Source organism: Lissotriton helveticus, chromosome 6, assembly GCF_964261635.1.
Source record: "Lissotriton helveticus chromosome 6, aLisHel1.1, whole genome shotgun sequence".
Taxonomy (NCBI): domain Eukaryota; kingdom Metazoa; phylum Chordata; class Amphibia; order Caudata; family Salamandridae; genus Lissotriton; species Lissotriton helveticus.
In genome coordinates, this window is record NC_136067.1 from 580,862,155 (window position 1) to 580,883,421 (window position 21,267).

Below are 21,267 nucleotides of genomic sequence, written 5' to 3' on the forward strand. Positions count from 1 at the left end.
TCCAAACTGAGAAAAAGCATTTATAAAAATGTACAATAAGTAAACTAGTAGAATCGGGAAAGTTAATTAAACAGCATCTATACTGGGCGAGTTTGTGTTGATCACCTTGGATTTGCACCCTAAGTTCATAGCAATCAGGAGAAGAAAATCGCCTCTGGCCCTCCTATGAATTTATGAAGTAGCAGGGACAGAAAAAGTATAACAATCTAAAAACAAATTCGAACCCACAATCCGAGCTTCTTGAAAACAAATAATGTTACATTTCTGCTTTTGATATGTCAGATCACCATTGTTTTTTTTTACTCATTTAGACTTACACTGTTTCATCGCATGCTCTCTATTCATAGTGGGGGGTTGTTTGATTCTACTTCTGGCCCATATAGCTGTGACGTTTCCACTCAGGACACTCTGCATTTTATTATATTTGCTCCTTTTTATTAAAAACTTTCCAGGTCTTTTATTTTCCTTCTGCAGGTTGGTAAACATTTTTAAACAAGTTCGACCTGCTTTTTTTTACGTATAACTATTTTCTGACATGCATACCTGTTTTATGTGGCCTATTTTTTATCAGGGGCCATCCGACTAAGGACATTTCTACAATGTGATTGATATGTTTGATGTATTTTATTTACTGTTGATGTCATTTATAGTTGTATTTTGACAAAACCGAATAAAGACTATTTGAGATGAGACAGTTCCTGTCCTTGTCCTTTACCTTTTCAATTTTTCCTCCTCAGAGGTGAAAATCCTAACAGGTTAAGGGGCATCTGAGTGGAGAGGCCTCAACCTAATATGTGCCATTGTTTTGGGTCTTACTGAAGGAAGCTCCCAGCCACACCTCTCTTTCCTGCTGACACTCGAGGACAAAGACTGTAGTTTCAACTGTCTATAAGGAATAAACAAAAAGGCAGACACTACCTGAAAGTGACCCCAGTACTGGGCCAGTGAATGTCCTTTCTCTGTCTGCAAAATGAGTATAAGTATCAGTCAATGTGACAGGATTTCTCGTCGACCAATGGCAAGATCCTACACAAGCGGAGACTGATAAAAAACATCTGAGCTCCAGGGTTGAAGTAGTTGACTGCCAATTCCTCGTTGCTGTGTTCAAAAACAGAATCCTGCACGTTGTCCTATCCACCGCAAGGAGCTGTCTTCATTCACATTGAAAGACAGTATCTGCTGACAGTACTGCCTGCTGAGGAGGGGTTTTGCAGGTAACCTTTTACAAAGGAAAAACCCTCAAGGCAGGAAGAACTGAAGCTGGTCTGCATTGTTCCACAGAAGGACCTACCCAGCCATATGGTGAGGCTTTGGCACGGACTTACTAACATTTTGCATCAGGACTGTATCACTTTTTTGGCGCAGTGCAGATGAAAAATCAGTTTTGGGAGTTAAAAAAACACGGAATTTGTTTTGCGTCAAGTAGGAGTTAGATATAGCATGGATGCTCTCATGCATCCAACCATATACTGTGATGCAAACCCATATTTACAAAGACTTGTAGACATGGGTTTGAACCAAAATGGAGGGCCGACCTGACGCTCGCGTGAAGTGGAGAAATATCTTTATTTCTCCTCATTATATCTTCTTTGCATGTCTGCTGCATTCTGCAATAGACTACAAAGAGGAATAAACAGCAAAGAATAGTTTGTAGGCATGAAGGTACTCCTTCCTGCACAACAACTATCCTGACCTTAACACAGGCAGCCTTACACCATAGCGCTGATGCAAGGAATGAGGTGAAGTGTGCCATATCTTTGTCAACATAACGCAATTCTGCTCTCTCTCTTTCATGTAACGCAGCACAGAAACTGCCCTTGCTGCTCTGTGTTGTGTAAAATCTTAGTAAATTGTGGCTTTTCGTCCCTAGTTCCCCTAGAGTACACTGAATTGTAAGGTAACTTGCATGTCAGAGCTATGCATGCGTGTCAGCACTTTGAATTCCTTCCCCGGTCAGAAGGAAACAAAGACAGCAAGGGTGTCCATGAAGGGCAGACAGGAAAAGAAAACACCTATGATGGCTTGGCACTGAAGATAACTGCAGACTGCTCAAAGTGAAATCTTCGTTTGTTTGGGTGGTGGGCTTGCAGTGTTTTCATGTGCAGTATTTGGCTGTGTCATATGATTAGAGTACTTTTCTTGCAATTATTTCATAGCTGGTATGACATGCTTCTGAGAAAGTCTTGGGCTGCTATTCCTGCTAATCTGACGATCCACTTAGTATTACCTTTGGGTCCCAACAGTAGGTACACCACAGGATGTAGGAGGTCAACTGCTCACATTGTCACAGTTTGTGCACAGTAACCCCTGACTGCTATAGGACTCCTGAAGATTCCCCACACCAACAACCATATCACTTTGAGTCTATTCACAAACGTATCACCAAAACGATCGAACGTTACTTCTGACAGAATTAACCTGCTTTCCAAGGTGGGAAGAACAGAACACTCTCAAAGATTGTGGGGTATTGGGGAAAAAGGTTTCTGCATGGAAAAATGGTTTATTCATGGGCAACAATTTAATGATAAAGATACAGTGTGTCATGTGGGGGTGTTGGGGAAAAGGAAGAAGATACAGGATTGCACCTTCTTGATATGGAGCGGTTTGAGCTTTGCCATTATTCATGAAACTCATTCATATAGTTCCCTTTTCACTCTTATTCACTGCAATACTTCTTGATATCCTAGTCTTTAGATTTAATTAACATTTAGCTACTTTCATTATCTGTGATGGAGATTATATTGCTCATTGCTGCACTGGGTGATATGTGCTCTCTAGTGCTTGTTGCGGGTTAAAAAAATAATGTTGATGGGGAAGTGGTATGATTTGACTCTTGCAATTATTTTGAAATCTGCATTAACAGACTTTTTATCAGCTGCCATAATATCACATTCCTTGTATGACAACACAAAACAGGTCTTTAGTAATATAGTTTCCCCATCATTTTTTTCGTTACTTTGATCATATACCCCGTCACATCTTTCGTCAATACTGAGACATTTAATTTATTACAGGTAAGTCCAATCATTTCTGTCGAAGTCATGCAGTATTTAGAATGAATTACTCACAACAAGTCCGCGTTCTCCAGGAAGGCCAGGCTCACCCTGAAAGTAAGTGGGAAAAACATACATGTGAATTTTCAATGATGTTTTTATTTCAGTAGATTAGTAGCAGTAACCTTTACTGATTACGTTTGCAATGAAAATGTGGTGCAGAGCATGTACAATGTCCTTTCCTAAATGTAAATATCTAAATACTGGAAGACGGCTCGGCTAGAAACGCTGAATATATTTTTCAGATTTCTGGGTATAGTTCATTTGTATGGATCTCAAACCCGCATCCTGAAATCAGAACGTCGCACACATTCGGGCCAGTTCTCAAAAACTTGTATGAGTGTGTAAAAGAGTTCTAAATGAACACTCTTTCACATACTCTTGCATGCCTCGGTGGTTCTGCTCTGAAATGCCTAACTCCCTAATGGTAAGAAATACAAAGAAGGAATAGTCGTTTATAGTTATACAGACAGCCTCTGAATATTTCCTAAATATTCCCATTTTATCCCTATTTTAGATATTTTGGGGGCAATTCATATAAGCATGTAAGAGTACCAAAAGATTACTACAAGAATACTACTTTATATGCCCCGATATTCTAAAATTAGATTTATGATTTCTTCAAAATTAAAAGATACTGAAATGTAGTTGACAGTAACACGAATCTAACTGGTTTTGGGATTAAAGGTATTCAGATATGACAAAATCAACAGCAATAGACAATCAATGATGCTTGGCTCACACGTGTCCTTTTCGATGAGTTTGAGCATTGCCTTTTCGATTTGTTATTGCAGACGTAAGTCAAAAATGATCCTTGTTAGTAATAGTTCCTTTGAACCACACACATGGGAAGCCCGATCCATTTGCCACTCATTTGCATACCATACCATCAATTTCCCAGAAGAACAATATGTAGGGTATGCGAGACTGAGGGAACCAAAATCTATCACAATCAATAATCTGACTGAAGCAATGGAGGAAGTCAGTCTACACACCTTTCACTTCTTGGGTAAAATATGGCAATTTCGCAGATATCTGCAGGAGGGGGTCGACATAGAGTACCATCCTCTAATTTTACCTTAAAAGCGTCATACCCGCTAATTCTCGATATCAAAGCACTCTTTTCTCTAACCTTTTGTGTCTTAAGTTTCGTCTGCCAAAGTTGCATAATAATGCATATTTACAAAGATATTGCATCCGTCCTTTGGGCTTTTGCTTTCCCAATTCTGCTATTTGCTCTCCTATTGTTTTCTGAACTGTTGTTTTCCCAGGAGGGGACTCTGAAAATGTGCAAATAAATTTGAGTTTGAAACATTTGCCAAAGAGACAGACTAGCCATTGTGAAACAGAAAGACTTCCCACTGGGCACTTCAAGTAAAAGCTGAGAAAAGAGCAGGGTTTTTCAAAGACACCAGGAGGCATATTTATGAGAAGTCCAAGATGATATCTATGAAGCCACGCAAGGTCACCTTGCGTGGCCCTGAGTGGCTATATAAATCTGGAGTAACGCAATTCATCGCAAACTGCTCCATTGCGTTACTCTACCCTTGGAAGGCTTTAATGGGTATTGCATGGGTGTTGCAAACACAAGATGATGGACAGACGGCTGAAACTTTTCAAACAATCACCCCCAGTCAAGAGATCTGAGTTAAAACCTTTGTTCTTTTGTTCATCAAGCCATCTCAATTTGGACCAGCTGTGGTCCCTATAGGTAACAGCAGTAGGGTGGTGGTGCCTCATGGGGGGTGGGAAGGGTTTGAGGGATGATCAGAGGGAACATTAAATAAATAAAAAACAAATCCCTATGCATCTTTCCTCAAAATCTTCATCATGTGGCCCAACCGCTGTTACCTGCATGGACCGCTACTGACCCAGCCATATGAAAATCTGTCTTGATCCTGCTCCACAGGGGAACAGTCCAGCCCGAACTGCCAGGCCAGGTCCGCCTTGGACTGGAAACAAGCACCCTGGGACCGGTTTCGGGGCATCACCCCATATCAGCCAGGCTAGCTTGAATCCAGGGTCACAGTGAGTAAGGGACCCACGTCTGGGCATACCCTTGGCCACTTGGGGCGAACATAGCAAACACAACAAGATGATGGACGGAGTGCTGAAACTTTTCAAACACTCATGCCAGACAGTGTTTCCACGCAACTACCATGTTTTTGACACATTCCCAGATTTAGAAGAACTAGTAAACATGGGAATGCGCCAAAAAGATATGCCTTCGCAGGTGAGACGTAACAAGGAGAAATGTGCGTCTCAGGCCTGATTATGTGCAGGAAAGTGCCCCTTCTGCACCAAAACAATCCTGCATGCATCAGAGGCACACTTGCAACGTGGTACAAGGGGGCCTGGATTGACGGTGCCAGTGTAGGGACAAGGATAGGAATGCGCTATATTCTTTTAAATATGGAGCATTCCTACATTTTCACTGTAATTCAGTGCAGCCAGCTGACTTGCTGTGCTGCACTGTGCCAAATTCACCTAAATAAGCCCCTTGTATTAAATATTTCCAGAACTGTTATTTTCTACAGTCTCACCATAGAGTAAGGATTTAATTTCAGGTTACAATTAATGCATCTGAAACTAAACACTGCAATCATGATTACTATATTCCCAAAAAATGTCCCATTTTACCGATTCTATACACCAAGATTTATTAAGATTTTCTGTCACCCTTCTGCCATGCAATGTGGTACAAGGGTGATATTAAGTGAAATTTATCAAGTCATGCAGAGACACCTTGCATGGCTCTCCATGGTTTGATAAATCTATAGTAACGCAAGGCAGTGCAAATCGATTCTTTGCGTTACTCTGTGGCAGGGAGACGTTTCATGGGTGGAGAGTGGGTATTCCCGGATGTATGGTGGCACGTCGCAAACTGTAACACCGTATGCCTTCACATCACATTTTTTAGATCGCATGTCCCTTCACATCGCAAGTAATTGCAACGCACCCAATCACGTCGCATCCCAATTGCAAAGCATGTAAAACACATTCACATCGCATACAAACACCCCGCATGGTTCTAAATCGCATTTGTTACCCCAGTGCGCATTCCCCCTGACCCTAAGGCCTCAACTGCACACTACGACCCCCTAAAGCCTAAAAGTGTATCATTAATGACCCTTAACCCTAAGCCCTAACTCTAAACCTTAAAACACTACCACATACGCCCCTTAACTCTAAGCCCTAATCCTAATGCCTAAAACAGTACCAGATTCTACCCTTAACCCTAAGCCCTAAAAGCCCTAGCACGAATGTCTAAAACACAACCATATCCGACCCTAAACCCTAAAAGCCCTAACCCAAATGTCAAAAACAGTTCCATATCCGACCCTTAACCCTAAACCCTAAAAGCCCTAACCCTAAAAGCTAAAACACAACCATATCAGACCCTAAGCCCAAAAAGCCCAACCCCCTAAAACGCAACCATATACTACTATTAACCCTAATCCCTAAAGCCTAAACCCCCCCCCCCCACTCCAATACAGTCCCCATCAACTACCTAAAAGCCTAAAACACATCGGGTACATCCGTCATCCTTATCTGTCTCTCATGGTTCCAGCGTTGTCTCCCGTGTCCGTTGTAAGCGCCTGCGATCTAATGGCGCCTCCGATGTAATGGGGTGCGTAGTAAACGCATGCGTTGTAACGTCGCGTGCGTGGTGACTGCACGTGACGGAAACACATGCGTTGTGACGCATGCGCTGCAATGGTTGTTCCCCGCATTCCCCTGCATCCACCTATGGATTCTGGCATTCCCAGATTTGCCATTAGTAGTAGATCTGGGAATGCATCAAAATGCTATGCCTCCCCTGGTGAAGCATTACGAGAAAAAACATCTTTATTTATCCTAGTTCTTTCCTTTTTCTATGTGTGCTGCAGTTTGCTGCACATGTAGAAACAGGAACATCCTTCAAAGTATTTTTTTGTGCAGAAAGGTGTCCCTTGCTGCACAAACCCAATCCTGCCTACAATGCTAGGCAGCCAGCCAAAAGTGCACCAGTGCTATGACAGGACAGGAATTTGCAGTAAATGGTAAATACGGCACATTTCTGTCCTTTCCCTTTCTTGCAGCGCAGTGCCACAAGGTGACTTGCGGCATTTTGCTGCATGAAAGAATGATAAATCTGTCCCCAAATGTATTCTAGTCTTTTTTATAAAGGGACGTACCAGTGTACCCAAACCTACACTACTTTCATGCAGGCCCGGACTGGCTGTTGTGGGCACCGGGCAATCCCCCGGTCGGCTGCAAGGGTGGGGGCCGGTTTTGGGCCCTGGGGGCCGTTTTTGTTGCAGAGCCGATTTTGCAGCATAGCTGCAAAATCGGCCCTGTAACAAAATCGGCTGAAAAGCGGCCCTGGCAAAGTGCTCGCCCCCCTCCCGCCCGGGGGCCGGCCGAGCACTTTGCCAGGGCCGGTTTTGGTGCCCAGCCCGGCCCTGCTTTCATGTCAGTGTCTTTGTCGATGGATCCATAATATACTCACGTCTACATTTCTGCCACTCTATTTCTAGAAGGGTCAACAATGTACATGAGCCTAAACTTTGTCTTCATACTAGCCTCTTGTAAGAGAAAATCCTCCAAACTCTGGAGTCTGTCCCCTTCATTCATTCCGTGTTGTTTATGGAAAGATTCATCATGCAGCCAAGTCCACACTCAGCATTTATAATATTCTCATTTAAGGGGATGCATCTTGCAACTATGTCTATATATTACATAAAGCCTCTTTCTGGAAAATTCCACAATGCATCCACTATGCTTTCGAGTTAACACACTTAATAAAATGACCATTTATTTCTAGAAGACCACACCCGACAGTCAAATGAACTCATTATATAAAATGGTTCACAGTTCTTGGTAGGTGGTTTCTATTGAGGGCTTAGCGGCTCTCCAGCTAGTTTGATGTACACTTAAATTGCGATCACAATTGTACTTACCTTTGGTCCTCGTGGGCCACCAGGTCCAGGTGCTCCCTCCGGCCCTGTCAGTCCCTAGAGGAGTCAAATGAGAAATTAGAGATCACAAATATGTGGATGGTGAAGCCATTTTCTGTATTTTACATGGTTGAGATTTACTGCTAAACCCACCAACAGGATAGGAAAGAAATCTGTAAAAGGTTTGGTAGGACAAAGTCACAAGCAGCATGTAGAATTTTTTTTAAAACATACAGCTGCCAGTTGTCTACTAAAACATGCCAAGCCAAAGCCAAGCAATACCATATACATGTTTGACTGGAGCGCTTTTGTAAGAAAAACATTACATCTTTAATGTTATTAAGTTATTTATCTATGAATTTATGTGAGCATTTTATAATGGATTTTTACTTTAGCACAGAGTTAGCCACGAGTGAATTGAACTGCATGGTACAGATAGTATCAATATAATCATAATGAAATAAAGATAAAATATATTTACATGCATTAGTTACATAAAGCTATCCTTTTATTAAATACTTGGGTCGGGGCTCATGTGCTTACAAGGTCACCCGTTTGGGTTGCCCGTCAGCAGAGTGAGGTACCAGAGGCAACATCTTCCCTGTATTTAAAAATGTGTATTAGAGCTTGAGAGAATGATTTAGTCAATGAGAACACGTTTTAAATTATGATGCTTCTTCTCCAACACTGCTCTTGCCCCCACACTCTGCCCTTGCACTCTTCATCCTTTCATTCATTAGCAAATTAATATAGCCATCAATTCATGCACTCCTTCACCCTTTGTACCATCTGTCTGTGTACTAACTTATATAGTTGTCTGCGAATTATTATGTATCCAGTGGAGTAATTGCCAAATTAACTGTGTATTAATGATTTTCTCCCCTTTACACTCCCATCCTGTGAAAAAGAAACATCGGATTGTGTCTACTGTGGTACTACGTGGAACTTAGTAGTATGAAAGTCGACTGTAAAAGGCTCCAAAGAAGATTGCGTCAATCCAAAATCCCTGAAGATAAAGAAGCCTACAAGTCAGCACTTACCAGTTATCAGAGGCAAATCAGATTAGCCTGGAAAAGTTATATTTCTAGTAAAATTGAGCAGGTGAGCAACTCGTCCAAAGCACTTTTTAAAGTGCTCAATGGCTTCACTAAGTCGCGTGTATGTTACTATGCCATCCCTATATCACAACTATGTGACTCTTTAACATATTCTTTTGAAGAGAAAATAGATGCCATATACCAGAATTTTACCAACTGCCCAAATGAGATTAATTTAACCAGCTTCAATATGCCCTCTCCTGACATTACTTCTTATTTAGATAGGTTTGAACCTTTCACTTTAGATCAAATTCAGGAGCTGTTAACAAGCAACCAAATCATGCTTTCCCTCTGACTTATGCCCCCAAGGATCTCTGCTAGTCTGTTGACCATGATTGCACCTACTATCATTACCCTTTTCAACCTATACCTAGACACGGTTAAACTTCCCCTACACCAATAATAAAAAATCCCAACGCAGATCCAAAGAACCTATACAAGTATCGCCCTATCTCGCTTCTCCCACTACTGACAAAATCTTTGGAAAGTCTAGTCAATAAGCAGCTTAGGACATTTTCTGGAGGTCGATTAGGTTCTTAACTCCTCCCAATCTCGATTCGGAGCTTGCCATAGCACTGAGAATGTGTTAGTGGCGTTACTGATACCATCCACCTATCCTTAGATTCTGGCTCCCCTACCATGCTGCTGCTGCTGGACTTGTCAGCAGCCTTCGATACAGCATCTCACACAATACGTATTTGCAGGTTGTGTGAGACTGGCATCTGTGGTAAACCCATATTATGACTTGTTCACTTCTTAGATAGCCGGACACAGATGATTACTCTGGGCTCTTTCAAGTCTCGCACCATTCCCAACAATAAGGTTCACCCAGGGCTCATTTTTGAGCCATACGTTATTCAACATCTATGTGGCCCCCTCACCCTGATTGTTAAATCGTGTGGCTTCGATGTTTTACCATACACAGATGATACCCAGCCAATCATCTTGTTTGGCCATGACCTTGATGGGGAAAAACATTGTTTCATAGACTGCATGAGAAGGATGGCTGTCTGGATGACGGTGAACTGTCTCCAATTGAACAGTGGCAAAAAGAAGATACTGCTGTTTGGTAAATCCCAGCAGCTCTTTTCAGCTGACTGGTGGCCCCCTGAACTTGGTGCAGCCCAGCCTCCACAGCAAATTTTGAAAAACCTTGGCATCAAGCAAGATCAAGCATCTATGAATGACCACATTTCCTTAATCTGTGGTGCCTGTTTTGCCACCATGCAGGTATTGAAGAAAGTATTTTCTTGGCTTCGATCTTCTGCTAGAAAATGTCGGGTTCATGCATTAGTAATATGTTGGCTTGACTAAGGTAATGCCCTGCTAGTGGCCCCCCAATGACACTCTGTTATCCAAACTTCAGGTGGTGCAAAATACTGCAGCTTGCCTAGTTTGTAACCTTAATGCAGGCTCTCCTTCACCTTCTACGCTGGGAGCCTTACATTGGCTGCCAGTCAGAAAACATGCGTTTTTCAAGCTCTGCTGTCTCACCAACAAGTCTTCGATGGGTAGGGGCCCCACTTACTTAAAGAAGAAACTGTGTCATTATCATTCCGCTAGAAATGTCAGATCTAGCACCAAAGCCTTGCTGACAGTCCCCCGCATTTGCTCTTCTAGATTTGACGGAAGATCCTTTTCCTTCATTGTCCCTTCAGCTTGGAATCAACTTCTGCACTACAGCCCCACTTGTTCAGACATTGCGAACTTTAAAAAACATTTGAAGACCTGGTTGTTTTAGTCAGATGCTTGACCCTGTGTTTGCGAGATAGTTTGATAGTTAGTGTGATAATAACACACCTAGTCTGAAGCCTTTATAAATACTCATGCAGTCTTTCATTCTTGATAGCAAGAGCATTTCACTATTGTGCCATAATGAATGTTGCTTCGGACTAAATCAGTTGTGTTATTCTGTTCCTAGAAATAACACTGTTGTGTTATTCTGTTTCTAGAAAAAGAAGATTATATTTTGACAATTTAAACCCAGAGTATTATGTTTCTATAATTAATTGCAACAACAGATCAGAGAACAAATGGCAAGTGAGTACAATTTCCACTGAGTGTGAGGATAGGGAACTTCACCCTTTGGTAATATTGACTCTCTTCGACGAAAATACTGTAAAAATAGGGCAAGGTAACTCTGACCCACGTATTTTGTACTACATCAATAAATATTTGCATAGGTAAGTTGTGCCCAAGCATTCAAACTTGAAGAGGTGAGACCTAGTATACAACAAATCTCACAAGTCCTTGACATATTCAGTGTAAATTCCTATTAAGATATTTATGAGGGCATTTATATGCCTGCAGTAATACTCATAAAGCGAGGGCAATATACCAAGATCATAAATAGCTGAGTCGAATCTGAAAGCTACGAAATAAAAATAATTGTTTGGATTTTATATTAAAAATAGGAAGATGCAGAACTGATTGAATCAGTCTCTAGCTCAAAGTAGAAACTTACACTAAAGGCTATACAACAAGAATATGTGTATACTAACATGCAACATATCAAGAGAGAACAAGATCTGGAATTTGTCACTGACAATCTCAGAAAGAATATTAAGGACTGAAATTAGCGTATGTCAGTGTTCAGCTTTGAGCACATAACACAGTGGTAGGCACTGGAGTAGGTAAAAGTACACTCTAGCCTAGGCCAATGTTGTAATTTCAGTCTAGTTAATATTAATCATCTTAAAAAGGAAGACTGTGGTGGCAAATAGGTGTGGTCAATTTTTATTCTGTATTCAGATAAATATGTTCGGAATTAGTCACTGTCACATGCACTCTCCCATAATCCAATAAAGGATGAAAAGCTCACATGGGAAGAAAAAGGGCTAATATATATCCTAGGTTATCAAAATGTGTGGTCATGTGTGCAGGCTCCCAAGGCAATAACATAAGGAGAGAATTCAGGTAGGTAGGTATTCACTTATTTAGAGATGAAAAAGGGGTAAGGTATTTTCCCAAAGGGACCACTAGGTTGAGAATGGCGAAATGTGACTGGGCCCACCTTTCATTACACAACATTGGAATTACCAGCCTCCATTGCTTTTAGATCAGATGATATTTACCAGTAAAATGTCAGTGCAGTAAACTGTATCCATTAAGCACCCCTTCGTTATGTTATGGAACAGGCAAAATGCCAGCGTAGCAGGTAATTGTGGAATAAGTAATGTACAGTGCTACTGGACTTCCCAGTGTATTTGCTAATATGTTTCCTGGATTATGGAAGTTTTCACTTAACTGCCTAGAATTTCTCCTTTGATGCTGCACACCACGATTGGCTAGGCACCTATACTCTGCGAAAAGGTATCTGGTGCTGTGCTGGACTGCCCATGTGACTTTCCAACGTAATCAGTACTTCAGAAAACCTTCCAAGGAAGTAACAATTGGCTTGCCATTGATTAAATGGTGAGCTATTTGCCCATCCTTCTGAGTACTGGGGAAGTTCCTGGAGCAGGGTGAGGATTTTACCTGCATTCAGTATTAACAGTAAAGTGAACTGAAGTTAATGTCTGGGTAGTGAACAATGGCACTGTGGCTCATTGAGAGCAGCACTACGCAAATATAATGCCTACCTGTTATGTTGTACTTTTGTTATGTATCTTTAAGATGTATGCCTCGTGGTAGGAATGCTGTGATGTATTTAGAATGTAGAGTGTGCATCTTAAGAAGAGTGGAGCGGTTACAGAGAAGAAGGCTGCCTTGTAGCTGCTCCCTGGCACTCACCTGTATTCCTTATATTTCTACAATACATCTGATCTATACCAATGATTGGCCTCATCATTACACTACCCTTATATACTAAGGCATGAGGTGAGAACTATTTTGAGCCAACAATTGCCAAACATTAGTGTACTCAAAAAGACGGATGTTGTTAAGGTTAGCCTAGTATTTACAGTAACAGTTCAAGCGGTACTCAGAGAATTCACGACAGTGAAAAAGAAACTACAGGGAGAAAAAATACCATATGAGATGCTGTACCCAGCGCAATTGCCAATTGACCTAGGGGACAAGCAGCAAATCTTCACAACTCTCAAAGCGGCAATGGAGTATATCAAAGTAAATTCGGACAAGCGCAACACATGGAAAGAAACCGGACCCGAAGAAGACGCTGGCGACGAGTAGAAACCAGAAATCAGCCCTGCAGGATGCAGAGAACACAAGTGAAGCATACAATGAGTCGAAGAACCTGGAAAGGGAGGACCAGGGTCGGATTGGGATTGAAAATCGGCCCGGGCACACACAAAAAAATCGGCCCCCATTTGCATAATGCCTTTCCTCAAATCACTGCTTCAGCGTAATTGCATTAAAAAGAAGGAGGGGGGGCTTAAACAAATGCACGCATTAGTTTACACTAGTGAAAACACCTGAAAACAAGTGAGGCCACTTCTACTGAGGCCCCCTGCCCTGCTCAGTATGTGCATACATTAATGGGCCAGCGAGACAAACGGAGTGATACCTCTGCCTGTTACTAAACCGGGGGGGGGGGGCGGGTGAGTTGGTAATGAGCGCCCATCTACCTGCAGAAAGGCCACTAAGCCACCCACTGGGCCGCTGGCTGTATTTCAAAAATAGAGACACCGCCCAAATCGGCCCCAGACTGCTCAAAAAAGCAGCCCACAGCAGGAACTCAGACACCAGCCCCTCGGGCATTGCCCGAGTGCCCGCGTTACCAATCCGAGGCTGGGGAGGACGATTAACCAATAAATGAGTAGAGGCAGCACAGCCAAAGCAGAACCAAAGTAAGGCGGTCAGGCAGTCTCACACAGATGGTGATATGCGATATCTGTTGTTGCCTATAAGGATACAGCACAAGTATAACGGGTTATATAAAGCAGTGGTACCCATAACTGAAGTTTGACATATTGGACAGCATGAATATGGTATCTCGGCCACCTCCGCACACCTGGAGGGAGCAAGGCCTCTAGCGACCCTCAGAGGGTACACCCTAAATGTTAAAATATAAATGTTGGGTTGTTAAGGGCGCATGGGATGGCTTTAGCATGATTGGGGTGCTGAAGTGGGAGTGGGGAGTGTTTATAGTTGTTGTATGTAAGAGGCAATGCATCAAACTGTTCAATACGAATCTCCTTGCTGGTTCACCAACACACTTCCCCACAGACATTAAACCCCACATATAAAATAGAGACAAGACACCCGGGACAACTTAGATTCTTGACCTGGAATAGCCGAGGCCTGAATAACCCCAAAAAAATAGGAACGTTTTAGCTTCCTTGGACCGAAACAAAATACAAGTTGCACTATTACAGGGAACGCACTTAGCACGGACCACGGAACACAAAACAGGAAGCAGATGGGCGACTGTAAGAATTGCCTCATCCTACTCCTCTTACTACAGGGGGGTACTTTTGCTTATAAAAAAGGGACACCCACTTCATGCTTTCACACACCAAAACAGATGAGCAAGGGAGATATATTATAGTGCAGGGATGCCTTGGGGGAACTAGAGTGACAATAGTTAATGTATATGGCCCAAATGTCTGAATATTATACCAAAATATGGACGAGGTTAACTACATGGTAGGTGGAGGCGCTACTGTGGGAAGGAGACATAAATATGTACATAGACCCCGAGCTGGACAGATCGGCCACAACAGTGTGGCAAGGGAGGCAGCCCAGGTGTTGCGAGACAACATGTCTGGGGTGGTGGATGTGTAGAGAGCGTGCAATCCGGATACTAGGGAAGGGAGATACATATTGGCAGTACATAACACATGGTCTCCCTGAACTACTGGTTAGCAACGCAGGAGGTATGTACGTTGAAGGTACAGGTAGCTCACCTACCGAGAACACTGTCAGACCGTGCCCCATTTCTGCTGGAGTTCCAAATCCCCACATATAGGCGCCCGCTATTCAAATAGCGACTGCAAACCTCATCCCTACTACACCCGGTATAAAAAGACAGTGTAGGGAATGCGATCATAAGATATTTCCAAGAAAATGAGGAATCAGAGGAGGGAGCAGGAATATTGTGGGAAGCCTTTAAAGCCACTATTTGAGGAGAATGCATGGGGGTGCAGGCCGGGGTCTTAAAATCGATACATACGTGTTTGGGCAATATTGAAAGTAAACTGAAAATATTAGAAAATAGATGTGCATGAAATCCAGATTGTAAGGTATTGGCAGAAATGAGGGAATCCCATAGGGAGTATAATAATGTACCTGGTGGGAAGGAGGTACTACATATGTCCAGAAATGGAAAGCAAGATCATATGGTGAGGGAGGGGGGCCAGGACCTTGGCAGTGAAAATTGCTAAAGCAAAGATACAACCACATATTACTGCAATAACAAATACAACTGGAGATGTGTACCATGACACTCAGGCCATTCTATCCCAATGTACAGATTTTTATAGTTAATCGTATGGGCAGTGGGTGGATTCGAGTGTGAAAGATACCACTAGCTACCTAGAAGACATAGCTCTGGCATGGCTGTTGCATGACCAGAGAGATTACCTGATGCAGCCAATCACTATAGAGGAGGTGGTAGAGGCCATACACAACTTACCTAATAAGAAGGCATTCAGAGGCGACGGCTTACCAAGCAAATTTTACAAGACATATGAAGACACCCTAGAGCCACATCTGCATGCTATGTATATGGAAGCATGTGAAAAACAGATACTCCCACCGACACTGCATGATGCCCTAATAATCACGGTGCTAAAACCAGATAAGGAGCCGGAACAATGTGATTAATACAGACCATTACCACTAATAAATTTAGACACAAAAATACTGGCAAAGATACTGGCTATGCATTTAAAGCCGCTCTTACCCAACTTAGTCCTACCAAACCAATTGGGTTTTGTACCAACTCATTCAACGACATATCATTTACAAACATTATTCGTCATCCTACACCAACTGGATCCGAAGCTTAAGGTGGCGGCGGTGCTGCTGGATGCCGTCAAAGTATTTGATTCCAAACAAAGGGACTATATGTTCACGGTGCTCCAGCGCATGGGGATGCTGCTGGCATTTCTGCAGTACATCCACCTGTTATATAGTAACCCAATGGCTCGAATACGTGTCAATGCTGAAATCTCAGAACCATTCAGGGTTTATAGGGGAACTAGACAAGGCTGTCCCCTATCACCAATAATGTTCACACTAGCACTGGAACCATTGGCATGTGTGATCGAACAGAGACACGCAGATACAGCCCTGCGATTTCGACAGCGCCGCCTAGCCATATCCCTATATGGGGATGACATGGTCCTGTATGTACAAGTTTCGGAAACACAACTGGCTCCGTTGATTTGAAAATACGTGTGATTCAAGTGGTACACCGGACTGAGCATCAACTGGAACAAATCAGTGGTGTTCCCCCTCACACAAATCACAGTACAACACACATTAGAATATCCCTTAAAATGGAGCCTTGAACCCATCAAATATCTCTGTGTATTTAGATATAGAGACCCAGAAATGGTTATAAGGCAAAACTACGGAAGGGCTATGGTGAAGCTGGAGGAACAAGTGGGTAGATGGATACGGCTGCCTCTCTCATTAGCCGAATGAACAGTGGTCATGAAAATGGTAGTATTACCCAGGTTACTAAACCTGTCTGTCAATATCCCTGTAGCGCTGACAATAGATTTCTTTAAGTCCCTAAAGACACATTTTGTACGTTTGATATGTTTGGAGTGGGAGGGCATAGGCAGGCAAACAACCCAGGGGCATCTAGACTACTTTGACATCGCTGTACAAATGGGGGAAAAGGGAGCTCTGGATACGTATTTATATTACCTCAGTGCACAAGCGCAATTCGCGCACAATTGGTATTTCCCTACACAATATCTGCCACATCTGGCGGTAGAGAACGATGACATACACTTGACGTCCCTCGCACCGATACTACTATATTAGCACCAAGGGATAACCAGACTGGAGATCAACACTATTCATAGCACATCAAAGGACTGGTGCGCACTCTGCGCTAGGGCGAAGAAGACAACTATGTATGCACCAGCGCTGCTGCTGATATCTCATCCTGACATAGCAGCAACATAAGATCCGAAAGCACAGGAAATATTAGCGAAGGCAGGCATAACCACAGTAAGAGACCTACACAAGGGCGGGTCGCTTCTAACACGGGATGAATTTGGGACATCACAGCCGCAGACACCATTGGTAGTGTTTACATACCAGTGGTGGTATGATCACTATACTCGCAATTCGCAGATGAACCTGACACACTAGATGCACTACAGATGAGGTTGCTAAGTACCTCAAGTAAACACCTTGTGACACAACTATACAAGACCTCTCAAAGAGAGACAAGGGACAGCGGAGGAGCTGGCCTAGACAGTTCGAATGAAGTACTGGACCCACCCTAGACACAGGAGAACTGGGAGACATGTTGCAGACTTACTGGGAAGCTCATGGCAAACTGCAATTTGAGGATAATACATTTCAAATACCTACAGCAGTCGTATTACACACCACTGAAACTGTATAAAATGGGATTGAGGTGGATTCTAGATGCACCAGAAGTGGGACACTGGCAGTAGACTTCATGCACATGGCCTGGTCCTGCTCACTTATTTATGGGTTTTGTATACAGGTGGTACAGGTGATGTCCGAAAAGGTGGGTGAATGCATACATTGCACCCCACAGCTATGCCTATTGGGTCTGGTCGACACTCTAAAGCCAGGAAGTCGGAAATTAATTAGTAGAATAACACTATTAGCTAAGAGATGGGTGGCTAGACACTGGGGGAGAGGGGCGGCTCCTAAAGTGGAACAATGGATAAAAGATACTGTGCTTTGTAGAGATTAGTTAAATGTGTATGCGGAAGAACTGCTGGTAGCACCTCGACCAAAGGGTGTATGGAGCCCAGTCACAGCTTATCTATTAACATTGCATTACAAGAATCTGCAACAGAGTCAGGAATAAACATACTCTGGTCCAGGAGGTGGAAGGAATTGGTATCTGCCCATGGGGGAGGGTGGATGGGGGAGAATGAGGAGGAAAATACAAAGATCAAAACATGAAGGATGTACACACGAATGCCTGCACTGTTATGTAAGATGTTTATGGCATGTCAATAAAAGGATAAATAAATTTAAAACAAAAAAAGGTTAGTCTAGTATATTTCTTCTAATATTCAGGATCAAAACTCTCTTCTAAAAAATAAATACTTTATTATAATAAGTGAGAGACAAAATTGTTATATGTGACATACGCCTCAAAACTCACTAAAAAGGGTAAGGTGTGTTTTTTAGATAATAGTAATTCTCATTGTTCAAAGAAAACTTTTATGGATAAATGTTTCTCATTTGGAGGATTTTACTGATGCAAGAGCTACAATGTTAGGGTTAAAATTAGTCTATGCCAGTTGAATGTGTTGTAGGAATTGGTCTGTTTTAGATCTTCACCTTTAAAAAATATATATATAGCTTACCCAGAACAGAACGGTATGTATGAATGTTGTCTGGTGTGATTGGTGCATTTATTTTGATGTTTGACAGATTCCTAAATTTCTGTATTTGGTGCTACCTATTGAAATAAAGGAGCAACAAGCAAGTTGGCATCTCTTTGTGTTGTTGAAGACTGTTTATAAGTGTTCTAATATATTTTTTACTTAAATAGGTATATAAAGGTTTAAAGGTCCAGATATATCATTGTCAACTTGCTCCTCATTTAATTTGCAAGTAAATGTTTATTACTGTCACATAGTAGCTGATTTGTGCACTTGTCAGAAGCTCTAAATGTATTCTTGGGACCCCTGATTTCAGAATGGTGGGATCATATTGTTGACTTTTCTTTCTGACAGAGTGGAGGTAACAAGTTAACAGGATGTATCCCCTCTGAAGTCCCAATGTTTTGTTCTGTGGTCTGAAATAGTATGACTGTGTCCTTCTACTACACAGTGCTTCATCAATATATAGCAATTCAAGATAAATTCTATTGATGTGAAACTAATTACCTCTAAGAAAAAAACTATTTTTCTCTGGAAAAGACTGTATTTTCCAGTGGTCATATTGTTTTCAAATATATTTTGCATGACTCATGGAAAAGAAGTAAATTGTTTTATTCCAAAGCTGTATCACACAGGTCCCACATTGTTCGTGTACTAAAAAGTGGAAATTTTCTCAGTACAAACATGCCTGTTCCTGAGCTAAGGTCCTGATTTAGATCTTGACAACACGTTACTTTGCCACAGCGGTGACGGATATCACGTCCACTGAAATATAAATCCCATTGGATATAATGGGATTTATATTTCGGAGGACAGGATATCCAGTAAAGATCTAAATCAGGCCCCAAATCTTTAAACTTCCATGTATATTCTAGGATATATCGGAGAGAACGGTGTACCCTAATCTCACCATGCTTTCATTTGGAAACGAAATCCATAATTATTCATGGCATTCTATAATAATCAGTGCCTTATTGTGAACATCTTCGACATTGTATCAATGTGTAAGTTTTGTACTTGGGGGAGATTTTTTATTTGGAACCCTTTAATCTTTTTTCTGATAAACCAAATGAAACTATATAATCACTATTTCTTATTGAAAATAAATGTTCCCTACTAGTATAACTTGAAATAAAAATGTTTGTAAATATTTGTAAATTTGGGGACAAAGTGATAGTATTGCATTGTTATTTCTACTGCAATCGGCTGTACTATGTAATTGTCACGATACAATCCTTGATCTGATGTTTATTCCAACAGCCTTTCATGTTTTTCTGCTTGAACCACAAGGCAACACGAAAGTGAGTGGAGATTAAGACATTCACTTGGCATTGAAATAACAGGTCTTGATAAGCATAATCATATGTTTCAGAGAACAGAGACAAACCTAATTAGTAGAGTATGGTTGGTGCTATGCTAGTAGCGTTATATATGATGTTCAACGCAAAGTAACAAAGGTTTGCAAATATACTGCAAATAGGTCTTTACTATAATACACCTAGGGCAATTTTGAAAGATTTACCTTTTTGACTAAATGCAGTTCACTGAATCAATTTTAAACTGTAGTGGCACTTTTGAAAAAATACACTTTGCATAATTTGACTAATCTGAGAACATTTAATTGAAAATGGGAAATAATAACAACGTACGAAGCAGTTCGAAGAAGCCTATGCCAAACGGGTGGGGGCAATTAAGACATTTTCGCGGGTTTGGGAGTATTTTGTTGATTGTTAATGTGATGATAATTTTTTGTTGATGTTTTCGGTAATTAATGATTAATGAACAAAGATTTTGTATTTTGGTCCAAGTTTGCAGTATTTGTTAAGTGCAAATATTGGATGCTTCTTGATGGCTTTGCTCGATAAAAAATGTCAATAAAAAAAATAACTTGAGAACATATAATTGAAAATGGGAAATAATAACAATTTTACAGAACCTGTGAAAATAAATGCTCGAAGGATTGTTAAAAACATGAAGGTCTATGTCTATAATCAGTTGACAAGTGTACTTCAGAATCACTTCTAGAATACCAGTAGGTTATTTGTAGTTTGCAACCCAGGAGTCGATTAAGATGCACCTGGGGTTCTCAGCTTCTAATTGCAATCCCTACATACTACTTTAAAACCCATGACTGTTCCCAATCCTCACAAAAATTCGTTAATCAGTTCAAATGCCATGAAGTTAGCTGCTGCATGGCTTTTACCTATATTGAATCACTGCGTATTTGCATGCTTGTAAAATGCTATCATTATTGTGGTCCACAATAGGTATCCAGTTGTCCTTCACCAAACTCCTGAAGGTGAAGGGAGCAGGGCCACTGGCAGAGTTATCCATTTCCATGAGGACAGTTCCTGGGATGCCATAATGAACAAAGTTTGCATTAAATCACTTCCTGCGGTGACTGGGTAATATTAAATTGCACATGTTGGGATGGGAATGTCCCCTGTATTGTAAAGGGACATGTAGCCCTGCAGTGAGTTCCAGACTTTATTGGAAAGTGGTATCTAGACTTCTAGTTTAGCTCTGTGGACAAATGCCTAGACCTGTCCTTGGTAATGTGAGGTGTAGAACATGTTCTGTGACCTGAAGGAGGTGCACAGATCAAGCCCTTATATAGGGTTTAGGACTACTGGGTAAGTCACACAGAGCAGTGGTGTCAGCGTTCCAGGTTTTTGTGACTTATTGTGTGATCTGGCCTCATTCTCTATGTCAGGAAGAGTGT

General features: G+C 41.7%; 1 protein-coding gene across 1 annotated transcript in view; it reads right to left on the reverse strand.

Annotated features, from left to right (window-relative positions):
- Window positions 1-21,267, reverse strand: part of COL9A1 (collagen type IX alpha 1 chain) — a 410,236-nt gene that overhangs the window by 202,531 nt on the left and 186,438 nt on the right. Inside the window, exons 11-12 of the mRNA XM_078648015.1 lie at window positions 7,997-8,050; window positions 3,069-3,104 (exon numbers count right to left, since the gene is read on the reverse strand). Coding sequence (XP_078504141.1) covers window positions 3,069-3,104; window positions 7,997-8,050 — 90 coding nt within the window. The remainder of the gene's footprint in view (window positions 1-3,068; window positions 3,105-7,996; window positions 8,051-21,267) is intronic.